General features: G+C 50.2%; 1 protein-coding gene across 1 annotated transcript in view; it reads left to right on the top strand.

Annotated features, from left to right (window-relative positions):
* The window catches only part of RPTOR (regulatory associated protein of MTOR, complex 1), a gene marked incomplete at its 5' end in the record, with an annotated part of 84,187 nt that overhangs the window by 31,641 nt on the left and 31,047 nt on the right, over positions 1–21,499 (top strand). Inside the window, 10 exons of the mRNA XM_009864632.1 lie at positions 182–265; positions 1,303–1,413; positions 4,568–4,642; positions 5,251–5,316; positions 5,949–6,140; positions 7,323–7,463; positions 9,441–9,558; positions 10,976–11,116; positions 11,552–11,710; positions 16,945–17,063. Coding sequence (XP_009862934.1) covers positions 182–265; positions 1,303–1,413; positions 4,568–4,642; positions 5,251–5,316; positions 5,949–6,140; positions 7,323–7,463; positions 9,441–9,558; positions 10,976–11,116; positions 11,552–11,710; positions 16,945–17,063 — 1,206 coding nt within the window. The remainder of the gene's footprint in view (positions 1–181; positions 266–1,302; positions 1,414–4,567; positions 4,643–5,250; positions 5,317–5,948; positions 6,141–7,322; positions 7,464–9,440; positions 9,559–10,975; positions 11,117–11,551; positions 11,711–16,944; positions 17,064–21,499) is intronic.

Here is a 21,499-nt window from a genome sequence, read left to right as displayed (position 1 = left end):
CCCGCTGGCCATACGGTTCGGTGGGGTGGAAGTTTTCAGCAGTTGGGGTTTGTATTCCAGCTTTTTCGTTGGAACCATCATCAGCTCAAAGTGACGGGACGACCCTCAGGTCCTGTTGGGTTTGCTCTGCTCACGGGCCTTTGTTCTTGTCGGCAATAACCGCTGTCCCTCTCCTCCGCAGGTGCTGCTGAGCCAGGTGCATCGGCTGCGAGCTCTGGATTTGCTGGGAAGATTTTTGGACCTGGGCCCCTGGGCAGTCAGTTTGGTGCGTGGATGCTGCGTTATCGTCTCGTAAAAGCTTAGTTTGTCTCAGCACAGGTGATAAATACAAATGGTGATTTATGGAAGGAAGATGCGGAAGATGCTCCACGCGTCTGACAAATGGCCGGTGCTTTACGTGCTCATGTGTGTGAAATGGAGCGAGCGTCCCTAAAAGAAAAGTGGTTTGTGTTCACTCAGAAGGCCCAATGGCTGTTCGTTCGCATTACAGCAAAGAGGAGTTCCTTGGGAGTAATTTAGCGTAGAACATCGTAAGGGACAGAACAGGAGGAAATATCTGGGACAAATAAGAGGATTTTTCCTGTAAAATAAATAGCAAAATAATAGCACATACGTTTATCATCTGTTCTCTCAGCTTAGTGGCTGCATCATTTTCTTCCCTTGCTTCATCTGTTCGGTCTCTGGGTTTTATAAGCTCTGAGGAGGAGGTGGCAGCTGCCTTCCGCACTTTGGAAAACGGCTGGCGCAGTGTGGGTAATAAATAAGAATTAAACAGAGGAGCAGTTTAAAAATGGAACTAGTTGTTGATAAAAGTGGTGAAGACGAACCATCAGCTGCTCGTGGAGTAGCTCAGTGATGGGACTCGCAGAGATTTCACGTGTCGCGTGTCCTCCTGCGAGCGTAGTCTCTGATCCCACAACGAAGACTTAGGAAAAAGCAAGAGGCCTGTTTAATTCCCGGGGGGAAGGCTGTAATTATGGAGCTTTCGCAGTGTGTTTACTTGTGAGAGCAAACGGCCCCATCTGAGGGAGCATAACGTGTTGTGGAGCGTAACACAGCTCAGGCTGTAAGAGCTGGTGCTGGATTAACTCTGCGTCTCCGTGGTCCAAATGAGTCTGAAAATATCTGGTGACATCCAAGATGAAAGCAAGCATTAGAGGAACGCACAGGGATCCCCTCTCTACTAGAAACGGATGAAATCGTTTTCTGCCGGATTTCTCATCTGTGTTGCTCAATGTGCTGCCCCCGCGCCGAGCGCTCGGTCCTGCCGCTCACGGGGCTTTGCTCTTCTCTGCCCCGCAGGCCCTGTCTGTTGGCATCTTCCCGTACGTGCTGAAGCTTCTTCAGAGTTCAGCTCGTGAGCTGAGACCCCTCCTTGTCTTCATCTGGGCCAAAATCCTGGCGGTGGACAGCGTGAGTACTTCTGAACTTGGCTCTTTCTGCTGGGTTTCGGCAACGTGCCTTTCCCCTCACCCCGCGTTTGCTTTATCCGGTTGCTTTAGACTTGGGGCTTTTTCCTGAGGTGCTTCAAACATGTCACGTGAACATCTCACCCTTCCCGGTTCCTCCTCTGGGTCTGGGCTGGAGGTGCTCTTGGGAAGAGTCAGAAGTAATTTTCGGTGATTTTCGCTCGTAAATCCTGCTCCAAATCCAATGCCTGTGCTGATGTGTTAGAGATGGTTGGCACAGAAGTATCCCCCCCTTCAAAAGACAGGTTATTCCTGTCACGACTCGGTGATTCTGGTCTTCTCTACAATATTTTGACACGTTTTGGGGTGAGGTTTAAACACTGAGCCGTAATTTTTAAAGACGGTCTTAGCCAGAGCTGTGGTTTGTGGGGTTTTTACTAAATAATTTAGCAGGTGAGTAATTGCAGATGAATTTGTGTAGTCACAGATGTGGCTCTGGTTTGCGGGTGCAGTGAGTTGAGCAAAATTGTTAGAGTGGTGCACACAGTTAATTCCAGGTACGGTTATAAGCCGACATGAAATTGTGTGAACTGCTTGTGGAAGTTGGATCTTGCCTATTTGGGGGTTGTTTTTGTGGTATCTCTTCCATTGCAGTATGGAGAATATGATTGGATTTGTTGGAATTCTCCCCCACTGTTGATCTAGCGTTGTCAGGTTTAGTTTTATAAATATATTTTCATTAACATCCTAAGAGGATTTTGGAAAGCAAAGAAAATGAAAACTATTCATCTTGAAAGCTGCTCTTGAGCAGCTTAGGTTTGATGCATGCCCCTCCGTGGCTCACGCCTCAGCCCCCGGCTCACGGGTAATTTCCCCGCGCTCTCCTGCCGAGCCTCGCAGCCCACCTGGGCAGGAGGGGCCGGGGGCCACCGTTGGCATTGCTCCCTCATGTGCTCTCTTCTCCTGCCTCGCCCGGTTGGCGTAGGCTGTGCTTTACAGCAGAACAATGGGAAAAAAGTCTTAAATTTTTGAATTTGGGTTTCTTTCTGCTGCTTGGCTCACTGGCCCCACGGGTGGGGTGAGTGAGAAGGGAGGGGCAGGCAGCGGTTTGGGTTGGCACACCACGAAGGGAACAAATACGTTGCCATATCAGAAGCTAGAAAAATACTTCTTGTTACATACAAAATAACCGTACAGGTGTGTCCTTTCCCCTCCCCTGCTGACACAAGGCTTGGCCACGGGTTTGAAACAAATTCAGGGTTTAACAAACCCCAGCATGGCGGCGTGCAGTCGCGTGGGTTCCAGGTTCTCTGACGCTGCAGCCTGCTCTGCTTGCCCAGCCCTCGGCCTGTCAGAGGGTGAATGTATCTAAACAAACCAGGAGAACGGTTTCTGCGTGCTCCAGGATGAGTGTGCTTACGTGCCAGATGTGTCCTTAGTGACCAGGATCCTGACTGCCTTTCCTCCCCTTATGATTATGCAGATGCTCCTGTTTAGTGTTCCCTCTGGTGAGGGCTCACTGCCCAGCGTGCTCCCGCGGGGCACCCCGAGTGGTGACAGGGCTCCTCTCTTCCAGGAACTCGTGAGACCTTTGGGGCTGAGTTGCACAGCACTTTTCTTTGTGTTAAGGAGAAAGAGGAGATCTGTGCTCTGCTCCCTCCCCAGCTCTGGGAACTTTTGTATTTTGTTTGGGATCCAAACTTTCACATCAAACCCCTCCACTTGTGTTGGTCATGTTGGGTTATTATTGACAAGTGTAGCTGCTTCTTCCTTGAGGAGGAGGTGTCGTGGTGCTGCCTTTCCATGTTGCTCGCAGGAGCTGAGCGGGGAGGGTTCACGCTGCCTTTGGAGACGCTGCCTCCTCCCTCGAGCCGCGGGCACGCGGGTGGCGCCGGCAGCACAAGAGCTGCGCTGGGAGGCTGAGCAGCCTTCCCTTCGCTGGGGTCTGTTTGCCCACGTTAGAGCGAAGGGGTTGGTTTTGGTAAGGAGCAGAAAGGGTTCGCGCTGAGAAGGAGAAGGGGGAAGGCGGGCAGGCCGTGCCGCGGGCGGCATCACGCAGAAGCCGGGGAAGCCTCTCGTAGCTGCAGCCTGGCATCGGTCCAGCCCCTCTGCTCCTTGCTGTAAACAGCATCTTTACTCTCTTCAGCAGTAAAATATTCTCTTGCATCTCTGCCTTGCCATCCACTCGCCTTTCAACAATTAGTTCCCTCCTTCCCCTTCTATGTCTGATAAAAAATACATGATCCTGTCTCTGGCGTGAAGCACCCAATAGAGCCACGGGCACGGGGGAAGCTGACTGCCAAGTCAGTATTTCCTCCCTCAAATTTTCACTTTCGTAGTATGTGTTCTTTCTGTTTGACCCTAATATGTCAACCTGAAGCCGGTGTCGGTGTGTGAACAAAACCGTGGTGTACACCGTGTGCCTCACTGCTGCTACTGCCCCAGGAAAACCTGCATATTCTCCTTGCGGCTTCTCTAGGCAGAGGGGTTGCTCTGCAGCCTTTTGTTGTGTGCAGCAGGAGATGGTGCTGCGACGTGCTGCCCGTGGGCTGGGTTCATACACGTTAGCCCAAACAACACAGCAATGAGCCTCCTTGGTGTCCATGAGTTGGAATCCTCCTGTCAAAATCGAGTCCCGCCTAGGCAGAGGATTGGACAGAATGTACAGCATCAATATATGAAGAATGAATATATAAAGGATGAATGAAGAACCTGTGCCACGAGCTCGGGAGAGCCCCCGTGCCTCTGAACACGTGGCACGCTCGGCTCTTGGTAGCTCCTTGTTTGTTTTGTTTGGGTTTTTTGAATTTTTTTTCCCTCCTCACTTTTGTCTTTGGCTCTCAAAGCTCATGAAGGTTTAATGTGGGGCAGGAATATGTCAAGTTTAACTCTTTTCCTAAGGAGGCCACATTTTTAACTCCTGTTTCCATTGTGTTGGAGAGGGGCAGAGGGTTCGTAGCTTTAGACCTCACTCTTCCCCATCGGCCCTTCCCTTGCAGGAGTGCTTGGCTGTGAGCAGCTGAGCTCATGCTCTATTTTGCTTCTCAAATAAAACCAAGATTTGAGAAAAATGATTAAGACATGAAACGTTCATACGTCACCGGAGGGAAAAATATTCTTGTAGTACTCATTGTGTTTTTCCTTGTCTTATTTTTCAGTCATGCCAGGCTGACCTTGTGAAGGACAACGGCCACAAGTATTTCCTTTCGGTTCTGGCAGATCCTTATATGCCAGTAAGGACAAGTAATTTTATTTGGATTCTTCTAGTGTTTGCTCAGCTCATCCCAGCTTACCTGTTGCTGTTCTGGTGCGGTTGGTGCTAGTGCAGGGCTGTCCTGCGGCACCCGCTGCTCTGCGGGGGAGAGTCACTGCTGAGCTGGGGAGCCGGTGACCGGGGCAGTTAAAATGCTCCTGCCAGGACAGAGACAGCCAAACCAAACAAGAACTTGCAGACTCGTTCCAAGTTATCTCAGTGCAGATGACTCAGCGGTGGGAGCTGGGGGCTCCTGGGGGCTGGTGCAGAGACAGTCTGATTGGGCTGCAGCTTCCCTCGTTCCCTCTGCAAAAGGTTTTGGTGGTTTCCTGTAGGTATTTGGATACCTCCCCCAGAGCCATGTGTGCAGGTTGGTCGGGGGGGTTGTATCGGCAGCCTGACGGAGCGTCTTAGGTGTAACGAGTGGCAGGACAGGATGACAAGACAACTCCGGCTTGCTTTCCCCTCTCCTGTTCCGCTAACGTGGTACAAACTGCGCTTAGAACAATCTCATGTTTCAGAAAGCACAGGATATCATTGATCTCTGGCCTGTTTCCTAGATAACAGTTACTTGTGTGTTGTTTTAAGGCTGAACACAGGACAATGACAGCTTTTATCCTGGCTGTGATTGTTAACAACTACAACACCGGGCAGGTGAGTCCTGACATCTCCTTTGCTTTCATTCTCCCCTGCCTCCTCCTCCTGCGTCTTGCCTTTGCTTTGATAAAAGCATCCTGGCTTGCATTAAGGCACAACCCTGAACTGGAAAACTGAACCAGAAGGTTGCTTTATGTTATTTTTGTGGGGATTAAAAGAAAAATTGACCTGGAGGTGTAACTAGCACATTATGTACCGAGCACCTGGAAGTGGAGGTTAAGGACACGAGTCACTCGAGCAACGCGCTGCCGCGCCCTCTCTGAAACGCTGCCTGGGGCCTGTCGAGTGGAAATTTGATGGCTGTGATAAAGTTCTTGGGAAGGGCATGTGGAATGAGCCATAAACCTTGGGCCTCTGACAGGTGCAAGGAGTATTTCCACTGAGGGAAAAACAGGCTTTCTGTGTTACCAGAAGCATTTCCAGTGCTCAGCTATTTAACTGGCTATAGCAGCGGGTAGTTGACCTTCCCTTCGTGCTGCTCCCCAGCGGTGTTTTGTAACAAAACCAGTATACAACCAGTGAATAGTTATTTTCTCTTCATTTCCTGCCTGTTTCAGAAATAATCCTCCTTTTTGGTGATGAGGTGGTGAGCTGTCATCCAAAATGAGTTGCATTGATTTGTGTTTTAGGAAGCCTGCCTTCAAGGAAACCTGATTGCGATTTGCCTGGAGCAGTTAAACGATCCACATCCTCTCCTGCGTCAGTGGGTGGCCATTTGTTTAGGACGTATTTGGCAGAACTTTGACTCAGCCAGGTGGTGTGGTGTGAGAGACAGCGCTCACGAAAAGCTCTACAGTCTCCTCTCGGATCCAATCCCAGAGGTAAAAATCAAACTTTTTAAGTAACCACCAGTTGAATTGTCCTAGTCTTGCAGAGAGCTGCAGAAATATTTAGTAAAACCGGGGCCTTCGAGGGCTTTGCAATTGTGCCTTATTCGAAGAAAGATCTTATTGCTGCTTCTCCAAGGTGGTGCAAATCCTACAAGCCCGGCAAGAGAGGCAACCAAAGAAGTGCAGGGGGAGCTGATACAGCCCCAAAGCCCTGGAATCTTGGCCCTGGAGCTGGGAACCCCCACGAGTTTTGCTTACTTGCATATCAGAAGCTTGTTAAAAATGTGTTCCCCAAACTCCCTGTCTTTTTGTCCAAGTATGAAAACCATTCTCCTCCTGGTAGGTGTGAAAACACATCTTTAATTGAATGTGTTTTACCTTTGTGACAAACTCTCCAAGAGAGAAGCGCTTCTTGCCAGAGCCCGGCAGTGATTGACAGAGCCTGTCAGACCCCAGCGAAATTACATCGCGTGTGGGAGAAGGGAGCCTGGAGATAAACACCGTTGCCAGCGTGCGGTGATTGAAGATTAGATTCCCCTTTGCATTCGGCCTTGCTGCCCTGCATCCCCCGGCTCCTTCCTCTGGCCCAGCCTTCCCCCTGCTCCTTCCCGAGCAGTATTTGTATTTGTCGGTGGCACCGTGTCCCCACTGTTTGCAGTCTCTGCCAAGGCAAGCTGTAAGATTTACAAACCATCTGATCCCTCCGTTCTTTGTGTGACCTGGCGAGGTTTACCCTGATTTGAGCTGCTGTCTTTTCTCCTTTTCTTTTTTTTCCCATCATCTTCTACCTTTCCGTAAGCCCTTACCTGAGGACTGTAGCCCAGCACTCTTATTAAAGAGATTCACATCCCAACTGTAACTCCCTGTGTACCTTATTCCTCCTAATTAATATTCTAGGCAACGTCAACTGGAAACAGCACCCATGGGAAGTTCACCAAGTATTCTGGGAAATTAAATATACTCCTGCATCTGTGAATACTTAAAACTCTGTGCGTTGCTGAATCTGTTTGGGTTTTTGCTCTCCGTGGGCGTCCCTTTAACCCTCACTCTTCACCTGGCACTGCAGTCCAGGTTTCCAGAGATGCCGTTTGTGGGGCTGAGAAAAAAATCCCCTCTGGCAAACTTGGGGCTGGAAGCAAGAGGAAAATAATAACGACCGTTTGTGTCTCCCAGGTTCGCTGTGCCGCGGTCTTTGCGCTGGGAACGTTTGTGGGCAACTCTGCCGAACGGACCGACCACTCCACCACCATCGACCACAACGTGGCCATGATGCTGGCCCAGCTCATCAACGACGGCAGCCCCATGGTTCGGAAGGTACGGCCGTGCCCTGGAGCCGACGAGCTCTGCCTGACCAGAGCGCGCGTTGCTGGATGGGCTTCCCGATGAATGTGACTCCTTGGGAAGTTCCTGTCTCGTCGTGAAGTCTTCTAGCTTGGGTTTGTGCTGGGAAGCAATCTGTGCAAATGCCACCAGTGAACACTGCTGGGGCTGCAGGCTCGGGTGTGCGGCAGCGTTCGGGGACGCTCCTTGATCCACTTGCCCTTTCTCGAGGCAGAGATTACACCATTTCATTTGCTCTGTGATGTAAGGAGCCTCCTGACAGGAGTAATGTGGGTGAAGCGTAATATGTCGTTGTGTCCAGGTGCTGACAAGGTTGTCATTCAGATCAAAATGTTTCTGCTGGTTAAGAGAGGATCTCTGATTTAGCTCATGTATTCCATTAAACAAATGCCCAAAACGGGAGTAACAAACTCAGAGATTTATGGGAATTTTTATATCCTGTTTTTCTTTAATTTAAAGAGAAGGTGAAGACTGGGATAAGGAAGGACAGCAGTTACACTGAAGTCTTTCCGTTGTATAAAACACTGAGAATTCTTACTGGGCTCTGTTTCTACTAATGCTCTGCTCTTGATTCCTGTTTTGATTGCAATATTTTACATGACAGGATCCCAGGTTTTAAATGAAATATTAATGTGTGGCTAGAAACATGGAGCATGTGGCAGACCTAGGGGAGGAGGAGGAGAGGGAATAAGAGAGAATGTGTGGAGAGAATATGAGAGCTCTGTCTGGTAGAAAGATCTTGCTGATTTAGAAGCCTCAAGGGCGGCTGGCAGAGCGTTTCAAAGTAATTCTCCAAGTTTTGGAGAGTTCCAGTCTCTGATGCGCCATTGTACGTCAGTAGTACATTAAATATTTTTGACATTCTGGATTATTCTTGATGGGTGTACTTAGGTGTCCTAATACTTGTGTTTACTTGACTGAAACATCAACACTCTGACACTTGTCACCAGCATTGTGAGGGTTTGTTTCTGTTGTCTTGTTCACTCCTTTAATCAGTTTCAGTCAAGAGAGAGCTGCTCGTCGCAGTGTGTGCCCTGTGAGATTCACAGATCTCTCTTTTGGAGATTTGGCCCCTGCGCAGAGAACGGTGACAAAGTCAGCTCCCCGCCTCTCTTACTTGCAGTTTCCAAGTGCCTCCAAGCGGTACCTAATCCAGGGGCTGAACTTCACCTCCTCTGCCCTCCCCACCCCAGTAGCTCAGGTTCTGGAGCTGCAGCAGGAGGATGAACGGACAGAGGTTGTGCCGAGGGACGTGGCTTCGTGGTGTTGGGCTTGGTGATCATGGAGATCTCTTCCAGCCGAAGCTCTTCTGTGATTCTCTGACTGATGGTCCCTTGCAGGCCGGCAGCACCACAGGGCAGGACAAGCCCCTCCTCTGCCCTCCCCACCCCAGTAGCTCAGGTTCTGGAGCTGCAGCAGGAGGATGAACGGACAGAGGTTGTGCCGAGGGACGTGGCTTCGTGGTGTTGGGCTTGGTGATCATGGAGATCTCTTCCAGCCGAAGCTCTTCTGTGATTCTCTGACTGATGGTCCCTTGCAGGCCGGCAGCACCACAGGGCAGGACAAGCCCGCGTGGCTCAGCGCAGGATTCAGACCTCGGAGCTCTTCTTTGGCAGAGCTGAGCCGTGTCCCCGGGGGCTTCGTGTCAGCTTCTGTTTCCTTCAGCTCAGAGCAGATGCAGAGCCGGCCGTAGGGCGAGCGCTGTGCGCCGTGCGCACGTGTGCGGCACAGGGAGGGCTCAGGCTGTGCCGCGGGGGGTGAGGACACCGATCCCGGCGCTGCCCCGCGAGGAACGTGCTGGGTGCTGGTCACCAGGGCAGCGCTTTATTAGTCTGGATGGGCACCCAGTTATATCAGCAATAATGCCCGATTTGCTCTGTGTTCCCCTTTGATCTGTTGTTTGTGACCTGCGTGACCACGAAATACCTGTTTCTTCTGCTCTGTCCGTAGGAGCTGGTGGTGGCTCTAAGTCACCTGGTGGTTCAGTACGAGAGCAATTTCTGCACTGTGGCCTTGCAGTTCATGGAAGAAGAGAAGAATTACCCTCTCCCTTCCCCGGCTGCCACAGGTAGGTGTTTCCCGTTTGCAGGAGCAGGAAGTGTATAGCCTGAAAGTGCTTGGGAGCTTATATTTAAGGACCTTGCCCAAAAGAATAAAATCCCCACCGGTGGTGATTTATCAAGCAGCTACAAAGTCGAGTGACGTGGTGGGTAGCTCTGGTGCCTGTTTAGCACTGTGATGTGTTGTGCTGGAGAAACATCCTCCGCTGAGTCCCCGTCTAAACCACAGCTCCAGCTCACCAGCAAGTTGCAGAGACTGAACACCCCGTCAAATTCAAAGTCTTTCCTTTCAGATCAGGTTAGAAGTGTATTTGTCAAGGTGGTACATGGCCTTACCAGACTCCTTTGTATTGTTTTTTTTTTTTATCCCCTCAAATTATACCTGAAACTTCAGTGTCATGTTGACCTAAGGAGAAGCCACACGACAAGGAACCAGCCATACTCTTTGTGAAGCACCAGACAAGAAGCAGTGAAGAGCTTTATGCTCTGTGCCTGTGGTCCCGTCCCTTTTGATGTGTCTGCTGCTTTATGTGAGGAGTGAAAAGCCTTGGTGAAATTGTTGCCAACCGGGTATTTTCTTTAGATGTTAAGTACATTGGAAATCTTGAAGGATAATGGTGCTGTTCTAGGGGAAACTTGGAGACAAGAGCATGTGAGGTCTCTGCAATGAATAGTTTAATCTCCCCATTGTCTGAATAACTAAATCATATCAGAAAATAAGCTTCTCCCCATTTGCCCTTTTTGCTGCGGGAAGTAAACATTGCCTGCAGTTCCTATCATGCTTTTCCTTACCCAAAAGAATCCTGAAGTATTTATCCGTAGGATGCACTGGAAGCATTGCCCTGCCCCCCATAATGCAGCCTCCTCTGCAGTGAAATGCAATAGCTGGTCTGAAGCCGTGGGACTCTGTGTACGTTCAGGAAAGAAAACGATAAAATTTGGGAAATTATCCAGGTCATGGATGAAATGAGAGTTAAAACCAGGCCTGAGAGTTGGTCAGGAAACCAGAATTTTCGTAACTCTTTATAATGAGAAAATTTAGCGGATTTTTAACGAGCAGAAGCAAATGCTGCCTGCTCGATGGCCTTGGCTGTAGCAGCCTGTCCTAGCACAGTGTCTGGGCAGGGGCCCAGCACTGACCTGGAGACAAGAGCCATCCTGGGTCCCCGGGCAGTGTGCGGGCGCTGGCAAGGCTCGGCTCACCTGCTTTTACTGGATGTAACAAAATCACAGCCTGGACACGCGGTCCTTGCTGATTATGTGCACAGAGGATCCTTTGTCATACCTCCCTCTGGGTGGGCCTGACAGACAATGACTAAATTCTGTACATACTGGTAGTATTTTAGTTATGTATTTGCTGGAAAATAATCAAAAGGCTACAATTGCTTTGGTTACATCTAAAATTGCTAAATTTTGCATCCCCAGAGGGTGGGAGCTTGACACCAGTGCGAGATGGTCCGTGTACGCCGAGGCTGCGGTCCGTCAGCTCTTACGGCAACATCCGAGCAGTGACCACAGCTCGGAACCTGAACAAGTCCTTGCAGAACCTCAGCCTGAATGAAGAATGTAAGAGAGAGTTCCAAATTCTTTCTGCCTTTGGCCTCTTCCTCCTCCCCCACCTCAAGCAAGCTGGGAAGTACCGCATGTGAGACAACGTGAGCTGAAAGGAGTGCTCCAGCCCAGATTACGCAGCTGCCAGTTCCAAGGGCCTGGATGAGAAGCCCCCTCACAATTAGTTTCAATTTTCTGATCATTACTATTGATTTTTCTGACTGTTCGGGGACCAAAAAGATGTCTTCCAACTTCCTAACATACATAGATTTTTTTAACTGACTCTTTTCTGCCTCCGTGGTACTTACTCTGTATTTAAACGTGCGGTGTTTAAGAGGGGAAGTTGTGGGTTTACCTCCACCTTCACTGAGCTTTGCAGGGTTCAGAAAAGATAAAAATTGTTCTCTCACCAGCTTGTGTTCGAGCATCTGCCCGCTTTTCTTTTGGCAGCTGGAAGCTCTGTTGCGTTTTCTCCCGGGAATCTCAGCACCAGCAGCAGTGCCAGCAGCACCTTGGGCAGCCCCGAGAACGAGGAGTATATCCTGTCCTTTGAGACCATTGACAAGATGAGACGAGTCAGCTCTTACTCTTCTCTGAATTCACTAATAGGTGAGTAAAGACTCTCTGTATCTTCCTGGCAATCAGTAAATGTGCCCAGATTTCTCTAGCCATCAAAAATTGGTGAAAAGAGGATGGTGTAACTCGGAGAGGAGTCTACTCGAGTGATAGACTTGCCTTGACTGAAGAAACATTTTGCTCTACTCTGTATTTTTGGGGAGAAGTAATGGTGGTTTGGCTCTCCTGAGCTGAAAAGTTGTGGAATTGAAATTTCCTGAGCCTATGTGGCCGTTGAAAATCATGTGTTTGTTAGAAACTTGATTAATCTGTTTGCTTTTGATTGTAAGTAATGGAATTGGCTCTTCTAAAGCATGGCAGGAACGTTAGGAAATTTCTTTCTCTCCTTCTTAAGCTAGATGTTGAGTTTTCTGTTTTCCACCAGGGCACACTGATGGCTGCTTCGTGGCTTGTGCGTGTTTCACAAGAGCTTTACCCGCACAGTTGGAAAAGAATCTAGAGATGAGCTGGAGATCAGTGGGGGAGACCTAGGAAAGCAGAGAGAGCAGTTCTCCAAAGCCTCCCTCATTCCTATTCAATTGGAAGAGCTCATTTCCAGCTGGAAACGACAGAGCTTATAGAAGTGTTTAAAATTCATAACTCACACAGAATCCCATTACCTTTAGCATTTGCCTGCTGAAAGCCAGGCTTTTTTCATTTCTGCTGAAGAATCACCGTCTTCCAGGCTGCGCTCTCCTGCTCCCCAAGGAAAGAGTTTTCAAAATGCCATCAGCTCCAGCCGCCCTCAGTGTTTGCTGCGGCTGCCACACAGCCAGCCCGGGCTCAGAATAACCCCGTTCTTTAAAGTTTTAGCAATAAAATACTGCTGTACAGCTAGCAAGAGCAGGATGACTTGGAGAGGAGCTCTCCTGGGCGATAGGCTTGTATCGACTGAAGAAATGTTTTGCTCTGCTCTCCATCTGCTGGAAGAAGTAATGGGGATTTGGCCCTGCGGTAACAACTCTGCCAAATAGTTGAGAGCAGTCAAAAGGATGCTTTGGGCACGTGGGTAGACTCAAACCAAAGCAGAAATCTAGTCTGTAATAGTAAAAGTAGAAATTTTCAACCCCGGTTTGATTCTGTGGTCTGTGCTCTGCATTCCAGGGGTTGATTCCTTGACGTTCAGGGCTCTGTCCCTCCCTTGCAATTTTAGGAACGTGATGCTGGAGCGCTGCTCTGCATCAGCCCGACCACTTTGGTGATATCACGGCATCGTAGGGTGTCCGGCTTCCCAAAAACTTGAGGAAAGCTGCGTTCCTCCTTGTGCCGTTTGACCAGCAGCTTCCCAGCCGACTGGAGGCCCAACGCCCCCCGAGGCAACTCGTGCTCTGGGTGCAGGCGTGCTGTTCTCCGGCAGACCGTTCCTTGGCCAGGCAGCCCCGGTACCAGCAGAGACGCATTTCTGGCCCATGTTTCCAAGCTGGCAAGAGGCAGTTTTTGGTTAGTCAACAAAGACAGCAGTTTGGATGGCAAGCTAAGCCTTGCTGCTTCTTCCACGCAACCAGTCATTAATCTTGGTGTCCTGGAAGTTTTTAGTTTAGTTTAGTTTTAAGATAGAAGGAGAGAAGGGATTAAGATGGGAGTTTTGCATACCTTGAGGCTGATTATTCATACCCAAACTGCATGATTAAAGTCTTTGTCCTACAGAGAGTATTGCTGGAAAGATTATATTAAGGAGTGATCAAAGGAGGCAGAAAATAAATCCTGGAGTGATGAAATGCTGGGGAGTAGTTCTCTCTTCCAGCAGGAAAGGCTGGGGGCAGAAAACGTATTTGCCGTGCTACAGGATCGGTCCTGAAGAGCTGCCCCGAAGTGGCGCGTACAGCGGGAGCTTCCTGCAGCCAGAATGAGGAGAGGAGAGCTGTGGGTGGGCAGTGACCGCAGCAAACAGGGGAGCGTCAGGCCAGGTAGAGCCTCTTTGCCACCACCTTGAAAAGGTGTTTCAATGCCCAGATAGAAACCGCAACTGGTCAACCAGCGGGATTTGTAAATAGTAACTTGCCTAGCTGCAAAATACAGGGATGGGAGTGGTTTGGCGATGGAAGCCTCATGAAGAGGCCGGTCATGGCGGGCTCCTCTCCTGCTGGCTGTGACGGCCCTGGGCCAGGGGACGTACCTGCTCTGAGGGAACAACTTGTTCCTGATGAGCTGCTCCTGGTTTCTGCTGACACAGAAAAAAGCTCGTGCTCTGCCCCTTGAATCGCCGTCGGGGGTTGGAGCGTGCGGGACCCCCTTCGCACGGTCCCGTGCACGGAGCAGCTGGCTGGCTCTGTGCGAGACGCCTGATCCGCTGTTCCCCCGGGGAACAGGCCACCGCGATTGTCAGAGCAGGGTTCAGAGAGCGACTGGGATTTCGAGTGTTCTCCTCATCCGAGTAGCTCTGGCAGGAGCTTGTCTGTCACTCGCGGGGCCGCCCGTGGGGGGTGTTTGCTGCTGGGCAGGGAGCAGGCTGCGCCTCCTTTGGGATGTCGAGGCTTAAGATCACTGCAGACAGGTTTTTACGGGGGATCGGAAAGGAACCCTGTCAAAGCCTGGTGAAGGAAAAAGACTAAGTGAGAACCTCAGGGTTCATTTTTTGCATCCAGCCTGGTTCTACCCTTCGTGCACTCAGTGACCCGGCTGCAGGACCTCAGCCATTGCTGCTAAATTGAACTGAGAGTTATGCATATGCAAAGAAAATCAAAGTCGTCGGTAAAGGCAGGCAATTTATTTTCTGACATTCTTAGTGGAGAGAAATCATTTTGTAAACATAAATCTATACTGCAAGGTCCATTTAACCGGCTTTGAATCAGTCTGACTAATTACGGAGCTGTCTGCTTAGATTAACACCCCGTCCCCTTTGCTCGGCTCTTTGTTTGCATCTCATGGTTATTTTTTGCGTTCTAGCCCATTACGTGAAATCAAGCTGCTGTTCCTCCCGCCACCTCTGCTGCCTCCCATTATCCCGCTGCCTCAGCGCCTGGGTTTTCACACGGAGCCGTGTCGGGCGCGTCGCTCCGTTGAATCAGTAACGTGCGTGGGGGGAGGACGGCAGAAGAAAGGACCAGTCCTTCGAGCACCAGCTCTGAGCCCGAGATGCCTTTGTAGAAATTCCCTCTGTTCTTTTCAAAGGCTGCCGAGCGAATGAGGCATCGCACTGGCGCAGTTCTGTTTTGAATTTGTTTCTTTTCATGACGCTTAGATGTATAAAAAATGTCATTGGGTTTTTTTTTTCTTGGTGACTGCGTCATGAATGAGGTGGTTATCAGAGACTGGGAAATCTGATGGGTACCCTCTCGCTCTCCCTTTCTCTCCCTCTCCTTTTACTCTCTTTCAAGGGCTTTAAAAGAAATCGAGCCGTTCGGATTTCCCATCGGTCCTTATATAACTTCTGCTCAGGACCCCACGTGGGAGGCAGAGCTCCGAGCAGACCTCAGCTGACACGACCTGGCGAGCTGCCTCAGCGGCGGCAGCTTTTTTCCTCCCCTAGCTTGTAGCACTTTGTCTCTCTTTCTCTGTCTCGTTCTTTATCCTTCCTCCTCCCCTTTTTCTTTCCCTGGTAATAGAAGCTTCCAGGGTGAACGTGGCAACTGCAAAAATAAAACTTAAATGGGTAGAAGCTTGGAGAAAACAGACAAGCCTCGCATCACCAGGCTTAACCCTCTTCTGAGCGGAGACTGACGTTGATGTTTTCTTTGTTTCAAACACGGGCACAAGAGCTTCTGAAACAGACAGTGGCTTTTGCTGTTGTGACCGAAGCCAACACCTGGACTTGGATCTGTTCTGTGCCTGTTCTGCTCAGCTCTCGCGCCGCGCTCGCACATTCCTTCCTTCTGCTCGCGTTGGGCTCTGCCCGTATCTGGCATAAACCGAATGGGACAGATCGGTGCCCTTTGACTCCGCGGTACCTTGACAGCTGTCGTTGCTTTCTCAGATTATCAACTTCTCCGTTTCTCCCAGGTGAATTTAGCGTTGTCATATCTTTGGGGGCCCCTGCCTTGGCGAGCTGAGGTCTGGCTGGAGGAGCCCGTTGTACGGGTGGTCCCCGGCAAAGGGGCAGCTCTGCCCATGTGGTGCCCTCGCAAACATCGGGGAGATTTCTGCACGAAATCTGTCCACGGGGAACTTGTCTGGGAGAAGAAAGATTCCCTTGGCTGGCACGGGCAGGCACGGGAAGTGGAACCTGCAACTGCTGGAGCTTGTTCCTGCCAAGTGCTTGAGCCTCTTCGGGCAGTTTGAGCAGCCGTGCGAGGTGAGGAGCTGCTTGTCAACCTGCAAGGCTCCCTCTTTCTTCTCAACTCAACACTTTATATTTAGGTGCCCCCAGAAACATGGCAGGAAGTGCAGCAACAGCCTGATCTGTCATTTACCATTGATTGTGACTCATCTGACAACCCTGCTTTAGTTCCATTTTGTGTTAGTGCAACCACTTGAATATCGTCCAAATGACCCCGCTCCCAAGTGAGGGTGTTACGGCTATTAGGCCTTGTGAGGGTTGGAAGAAAGAATAACAAGTTAAAGGCTCGCCTAAAAGCAGCAAAATAAAACGTTCACAGGATTGTGTCAGTTGTTGCCAATGCTTATTAATTTGATTTGTGCTTTGAATCTGTCGGTCCCTTCTGCCGAAATACCACTCGGCAGATATTCTCATTAAATCAAACAGGCCGTTGAGGAATTGATGCAAATGTCAGTGGGAAGGACTGAGCTGGACTCGCTGCTTCCCAAGGGGGCACGGCCTAGAGCTGCATTTTTAACCTTCAGGTGCTCAGTAAACTTGTAGAATATAGAAACGCCTGAACACCCAAGCTGAGTATTCATGCTTAAAACAGCAATAAAAATAACCATAAAAATATATGCCAGTAAGTATGGATTTGTACCATTCGGTATGTTGGCTCGGGAAATCCAAGGACAGTGTCCATTAGGCCTTTTTCAGATTATTTGCTTCAGGAACGTAGAAAACTAGTGGTTTGGCTGAAGTTTATTTAGGTAGTCCTTCATTTATTTTGCTTTCTCCCACTTTAATTCTCCAAGCCCTGACAGAGTTCACAAAGACAGGCGAAACGGAGACAGGATGCCCGCGTAGGGTGTCTGCGAGCTCTTCGCTTGATGTTTTCATCGACACTGTGGTGATGTTTGGAGTTCTAATGAGTTTTCTCACATGAGATCAAAGAGTTTGAGCTGATGGATTGTCATGTGCTGCGAGGCTTTGGTTTTTGTTTTGTTTTTATTTATTATTATTATTATTTTAGGTGTGAGTTTCAACAGTGTTTATACCCAGATTTGGAGAGTGCTCCTTCACCTCGCTGCTGACCCCTATCCCGATGTCTCCGACTTGGCCATGAAGGTTCTCAACAGCATTGCCTACAAGGTATGCCTTTCCGTGCTCGGGTGCCTCCCTGAGGTTTCTGTACGTTAATTTTTTTCACGCTTAGGCAAAGTGTAGGCAGACTGAACCGAATAGGTCCGCTGGAGGGCTCTGCCTAGTTCGGTCTGGATCTGTTGCAGAAGGAGCTTTTAATGTTTCAAGACGATAAACCCTCTTGATCAGGTAAAATAAGTGAACGGGGGAGGGCCTGGGATTGTCTGAGGATATAAATCAGGTGCAGACCTAGACAGTAGGTCCTGTTTAGAAGTCTACTTATCTAGATCAGTCCCTGGGAGAAACCTTAAATATACTTCATTAAATTATCCGTTTGCAAACCGATTTAGATTATGCAAGTGGGACTGGCCTGCAGACTGAAGCCACAACGGCTCTCCAACCCAGGTGAACTAGTACATGTGAGTCAGCATGCAGACACCCCGCCGGCACTCCCCCCCCAACCCAGGCCTAAACCACCATCCTCATCACATTTCATCCTCCGAGGGTGCCAAGGTGTCCCTGGGGGCGGCCGATTCGGCACTGCCAGCCTGGGGGTTGGAGGAGCACCCTTGCCTTCCGCCCGGCCGAAGCACCAGGCCACCCCGGAACATCTTCTCACCAGCTGCCTTCCTCGATCGGCCCCGCGGCGGGCTCGCAAGGCTGTCGGAGCGCAGCCCTCCCCACGTGCTTCCTAGTTGCTCCAGCATCGAGCCCATGAGCCATTGCAATGCGAGAGGACGTCTCTTACTGAGGATTTCCAGGGAATCGTCCCGAATCTTCAGACTTAGGCTCCTGAGCTCAAGTTGCAGTAAGAGATGCCGGCATTGTGCACGACCATTGTGATGCCTTCGAGGTTTCTTGCTTTGAAATCTGATTTCTATTGAGAAAATAGTTACGTGTTTGAACTCTTTTGTTTGTTTTAAGTATACGTGTCGGTGAGCGGTGCAGGCTGGGGTTTGGGGCAGGGAATTATTTTGACAGTGGGAGCAGCGAGGCCAGCCCCTTGGCTCACGGGACGGGTGTACAACAAATTCCTGTCAGGCTGGAGAGGCCGAACTAAGGTGAATAAGGAAAGGAAAAGGTGAAAGATTTGCCCTTCCCTGTTCTAGATCCACGAAGCTCTTTCCGTTTTGCATTTTGGAAGGCTCTTTGCGAAACGAAACGTTACTCCTGCTGTCGGATTAAAAAGGATATAAAGAGAAAACAGACCTGCTTTTCCTACCTTAGCTATTTTTGCAGGATTTGCTCCCTTGTGTCAGTCTTACCGCAGCCGCGGCCGTGCCCGGCAGGTGTCTGCCCCAGCGCTGCTGCAGCCTGCCCAGCCAGCAGGAGTTGTGGTCGCTGTGCTGTGACACCCGTAGGGAATGGTACCACTGGGTTGGTAAATTCTGTGTGGATCCAGACCAGTTTGGAGCTAAGCATCTCGGTCTGAAGTCCAAAAGCTCCAGCCGGTGGCTGGGTGTCACCTCCTGCTCTGCTTCTCCAGCAGCTGCTGTCCCTGACTTTCAAAGGCAACGGCTTCTCAAATGAGCTTGCAAAGCAATACAGGAAGCGTTCCCATTTACACAGATTTTTATCTGGGGATGCTTCAGTGAACAAAACTTTTTTGTTCTTCTTTGCCTTAGCAGTAAGATCCATAAGGGAGGTTTTTAAATACATGATTCGCCCAGCGGTTTGGGCAGCTGTGGCCATGGTGGGCTCGCTGCTGGGCACTCTGGTCCTTGCTTTTGCCAGGACTGCCTGGCTTAGGTGGCTTCTAAAAGGCTTTTTTTCATTAAAAAAACCCACAGCAACCCACAAACCAACGAACAAAGTATTAACAGCCCACCAAAATGGAACTTGAGGCTTCAGATCCTGTGTTATGATCTGGCCTTTATTCATTTCGTTGTGGACAAAGCTCCCGCTGCGAGCAGGGCTGCCAGGGTTTGCAGCCGGAGCTCCACGGCTCTGCTGGTGCGAGCTCAGACAATTATGGGAGTTGTCTGGTGTGTAATGCAAATCAGTAACAATTAAATTTTCACTCACTGTATCCTGAGATCCTTCCTCGGTGCTAACGGAGCTTTGTTGGACGTAAAAGGGAGCAGCTCGGTGCCACCCACGGGCGCTTTGGTCCTCCCGAGAGTGCGCAAACAACGCACTTTCCATTTTGTCATTTGAATTTCATCGCTGAATAAAAACAAAAGTTGATTTTCTTGCTCTAACAAAAACACCGCTTCAGGTGAAGCAGAGCACTTGAGTGTTCTAGGGATTTAATCCTTTTGTTCTCATTAATACAAAATTCAGGGAACGAGAGGCTTCATTTTGGAGCTCGGACAGATGAAGTTGCCTTTTATTGACAGAGCTGAACAAAAGGCTGCGATCTCTTCGACATCGCCTCTTGCTGTCGGGCTGCTTAGCTGAGAGACCGCAGCAAACCAGCCTTGGGCTCGTGCTTCTGGAGGGTTTCGCTGAGCTGCACCTTCCTTTTCGGTGAACTAAATATTTAGCCTCAAAGCGCCAAGCTCTGTGCTTTAAGCCCTTATGATTTTTAAATGCATTTTGTGCCGGGCGGGCGTTACTCCTGGGACTCGGTTGCCCTGACGGATGATCAGACGACGCACAGAGGGCTCCGAGAGCTTCGGAGAAGTCGCTATTGCTGCGGTTTTTAATCCCCTCCAGTGAAACACGGGGCCAGCACTGTCAGTTTTGTGACCGTGCAAAAGTTCAGACGATGAGCCTGCGTTTGTGACGTGGGTATTTGCAAGGTGCTGTGAAAATTTAAAGCAGGATTTGTGTTTTGCGATGAGACCAGCTCTGTGCAGCCATGAATTCAGCTCTCCATCTCCAGGAGAGCTCCGCTGCTCTCTGAGCAGGCGCACGTCTTGCCGAGCAGCCGGTGAGTAGGTTGCCCAGACGTGCCTGCTTCCGCCGCCTTGTTCCAGGGGCTGATTGCGCGGCGCTAATTCTCCCACAGATGGCAGCCTGGTGTGATTGATAGTTATGGTGCGGGTTGGAATGACACAACTCTCGTTCCCAGCCCGATCCTTTAAAATAAATCCCAAACTGGGCTTGTTGCGTGGACCAAAACAAACAAAAAAGACCCTGTAATCGGTGCTGGCCTTCCAAGGCTTTTTGAAATCACAGTTCATTAAAGAAGGTTTGCTTCCTCCCAGGTTGTGTCATCCAGCTGTTTCTGATGGAAGGCTGAGGGCTGAGTTATCCCAGGAGTTATTCCTCCACGACATCACACCTTGGTGCAGGCTTTTCTGTGCTTGAGCAAGTAATTCTGACAGTGTGCTCTTTTTTTTTAATTTTATTTCTTAACCTGGAGTCAATTTGCAAAGTTATGAATTACCATCTCCCCTCCTGAAAAGAGCTGATTTGAGTGGCAGAGGAGCAAATCCCTGCTGCCTGCAGCAAAACCCAGTCACAGCACTGAGCTGTGCCCCTCGCTGCCTTCGGAAAAGAAGCTACTTTTTGATTTTCCTCAGGAAAAGCTTCTCTCTCGGTTCCCCTTCAGCGTGGTGGTGTTAGCTGCCCTTGGTACTCTGCCGTGAGACAAGGTGACCTGGCCCATTTCAGTGAGAGAGACCTGGCTACGAGAATCTTAAAACTGAGTCTTCTGTGACCTAATTAAAATTAGTTACGAACGACAACATGTCAGTAGTTGCCAAACGGTTTCTACTTCCTCTCCACTCTCCTGGCATGGTTGTCAGCCCCAGCCCCGCGTAGCCAGATCTGCTCAGCCGAGCCCCTGCTGGACCCTGAGCAGCAGAGAGATGGGTGCCCTGGAGGACCTCTCCTGCCCCCTCATGAAAAAGAGGAAAAAAACCCAAGAGCCTCGCTCAGCTCCTGTGCCGCGGGATGTGGCTCTTCGTCGTGTTGGAAGAGACGATGAAAGTCCTCTTGTCTGCAGGACAGCCGTGTTTGTCCCTCCAGACTTTTGATGCCAGTCGGGGCCTTCCTTTAAAAGTGATTTCAGCACGTGAGAGACTCCAGGGGTTTCACAGCAGGCAGGGCAGTGTGGAAGGGGAGGAAAGGAGTCCGTAAGCGATGGAAATCTTCTCCCTTTCTGAAGGGGAGGCTCGTTGGCACGGCGTGAGCTGCGTGCCCGGCCCGGAGGAACGCGAGGCGGTGATGGGGACTGTCCCTTTGGGATCTTCCCCAGGAGAAGCGACGAGTTTCTCAGGCTTGTTCAGAAAGAGGTCTCTCCTAGCTGGCGGCTGGGTGCCAGCGTAGCCTTTCACGGGAGAACTGGCTGGGTTTTGAGAGCTTGGAACAGCCCAACCGCGTAAAGCTTTGCCCCAAGCCTGGAGGTGCTGCTGCCGGACCGGGCTCCTCTAACGAGCTCAGCCCTCGTTAGGGGAGATGAGCAGTGACAGAGGCGGTTTCAGGCAGGTGCCAGATTTATGAGGAGAGTTCTGACTCAGACCTGAAGTCAGGGGCAGAACGTGAGCGTGAGTTAT

Source organism: Apaloderma vittatum, unplaced genomic scaffold (genome assembly GCF_000703405.1).
Source record: "Apaloderma vittatum isolate BGI_N311 unplaced genomic scaffold, ASM70340v1 scaffold23432, whole genome shotgun sequence".
In the NCBI taxonomy this organism is placed as follows: Eukaryota; Metazoa; Chordata; class Aves; order Trogoniformes; family Trogonidae; genus Apaloderma; species Apaloderma vittatum.
This window is presented reverse-complemented; position numbering and strand designations above follow the sequence as displayed.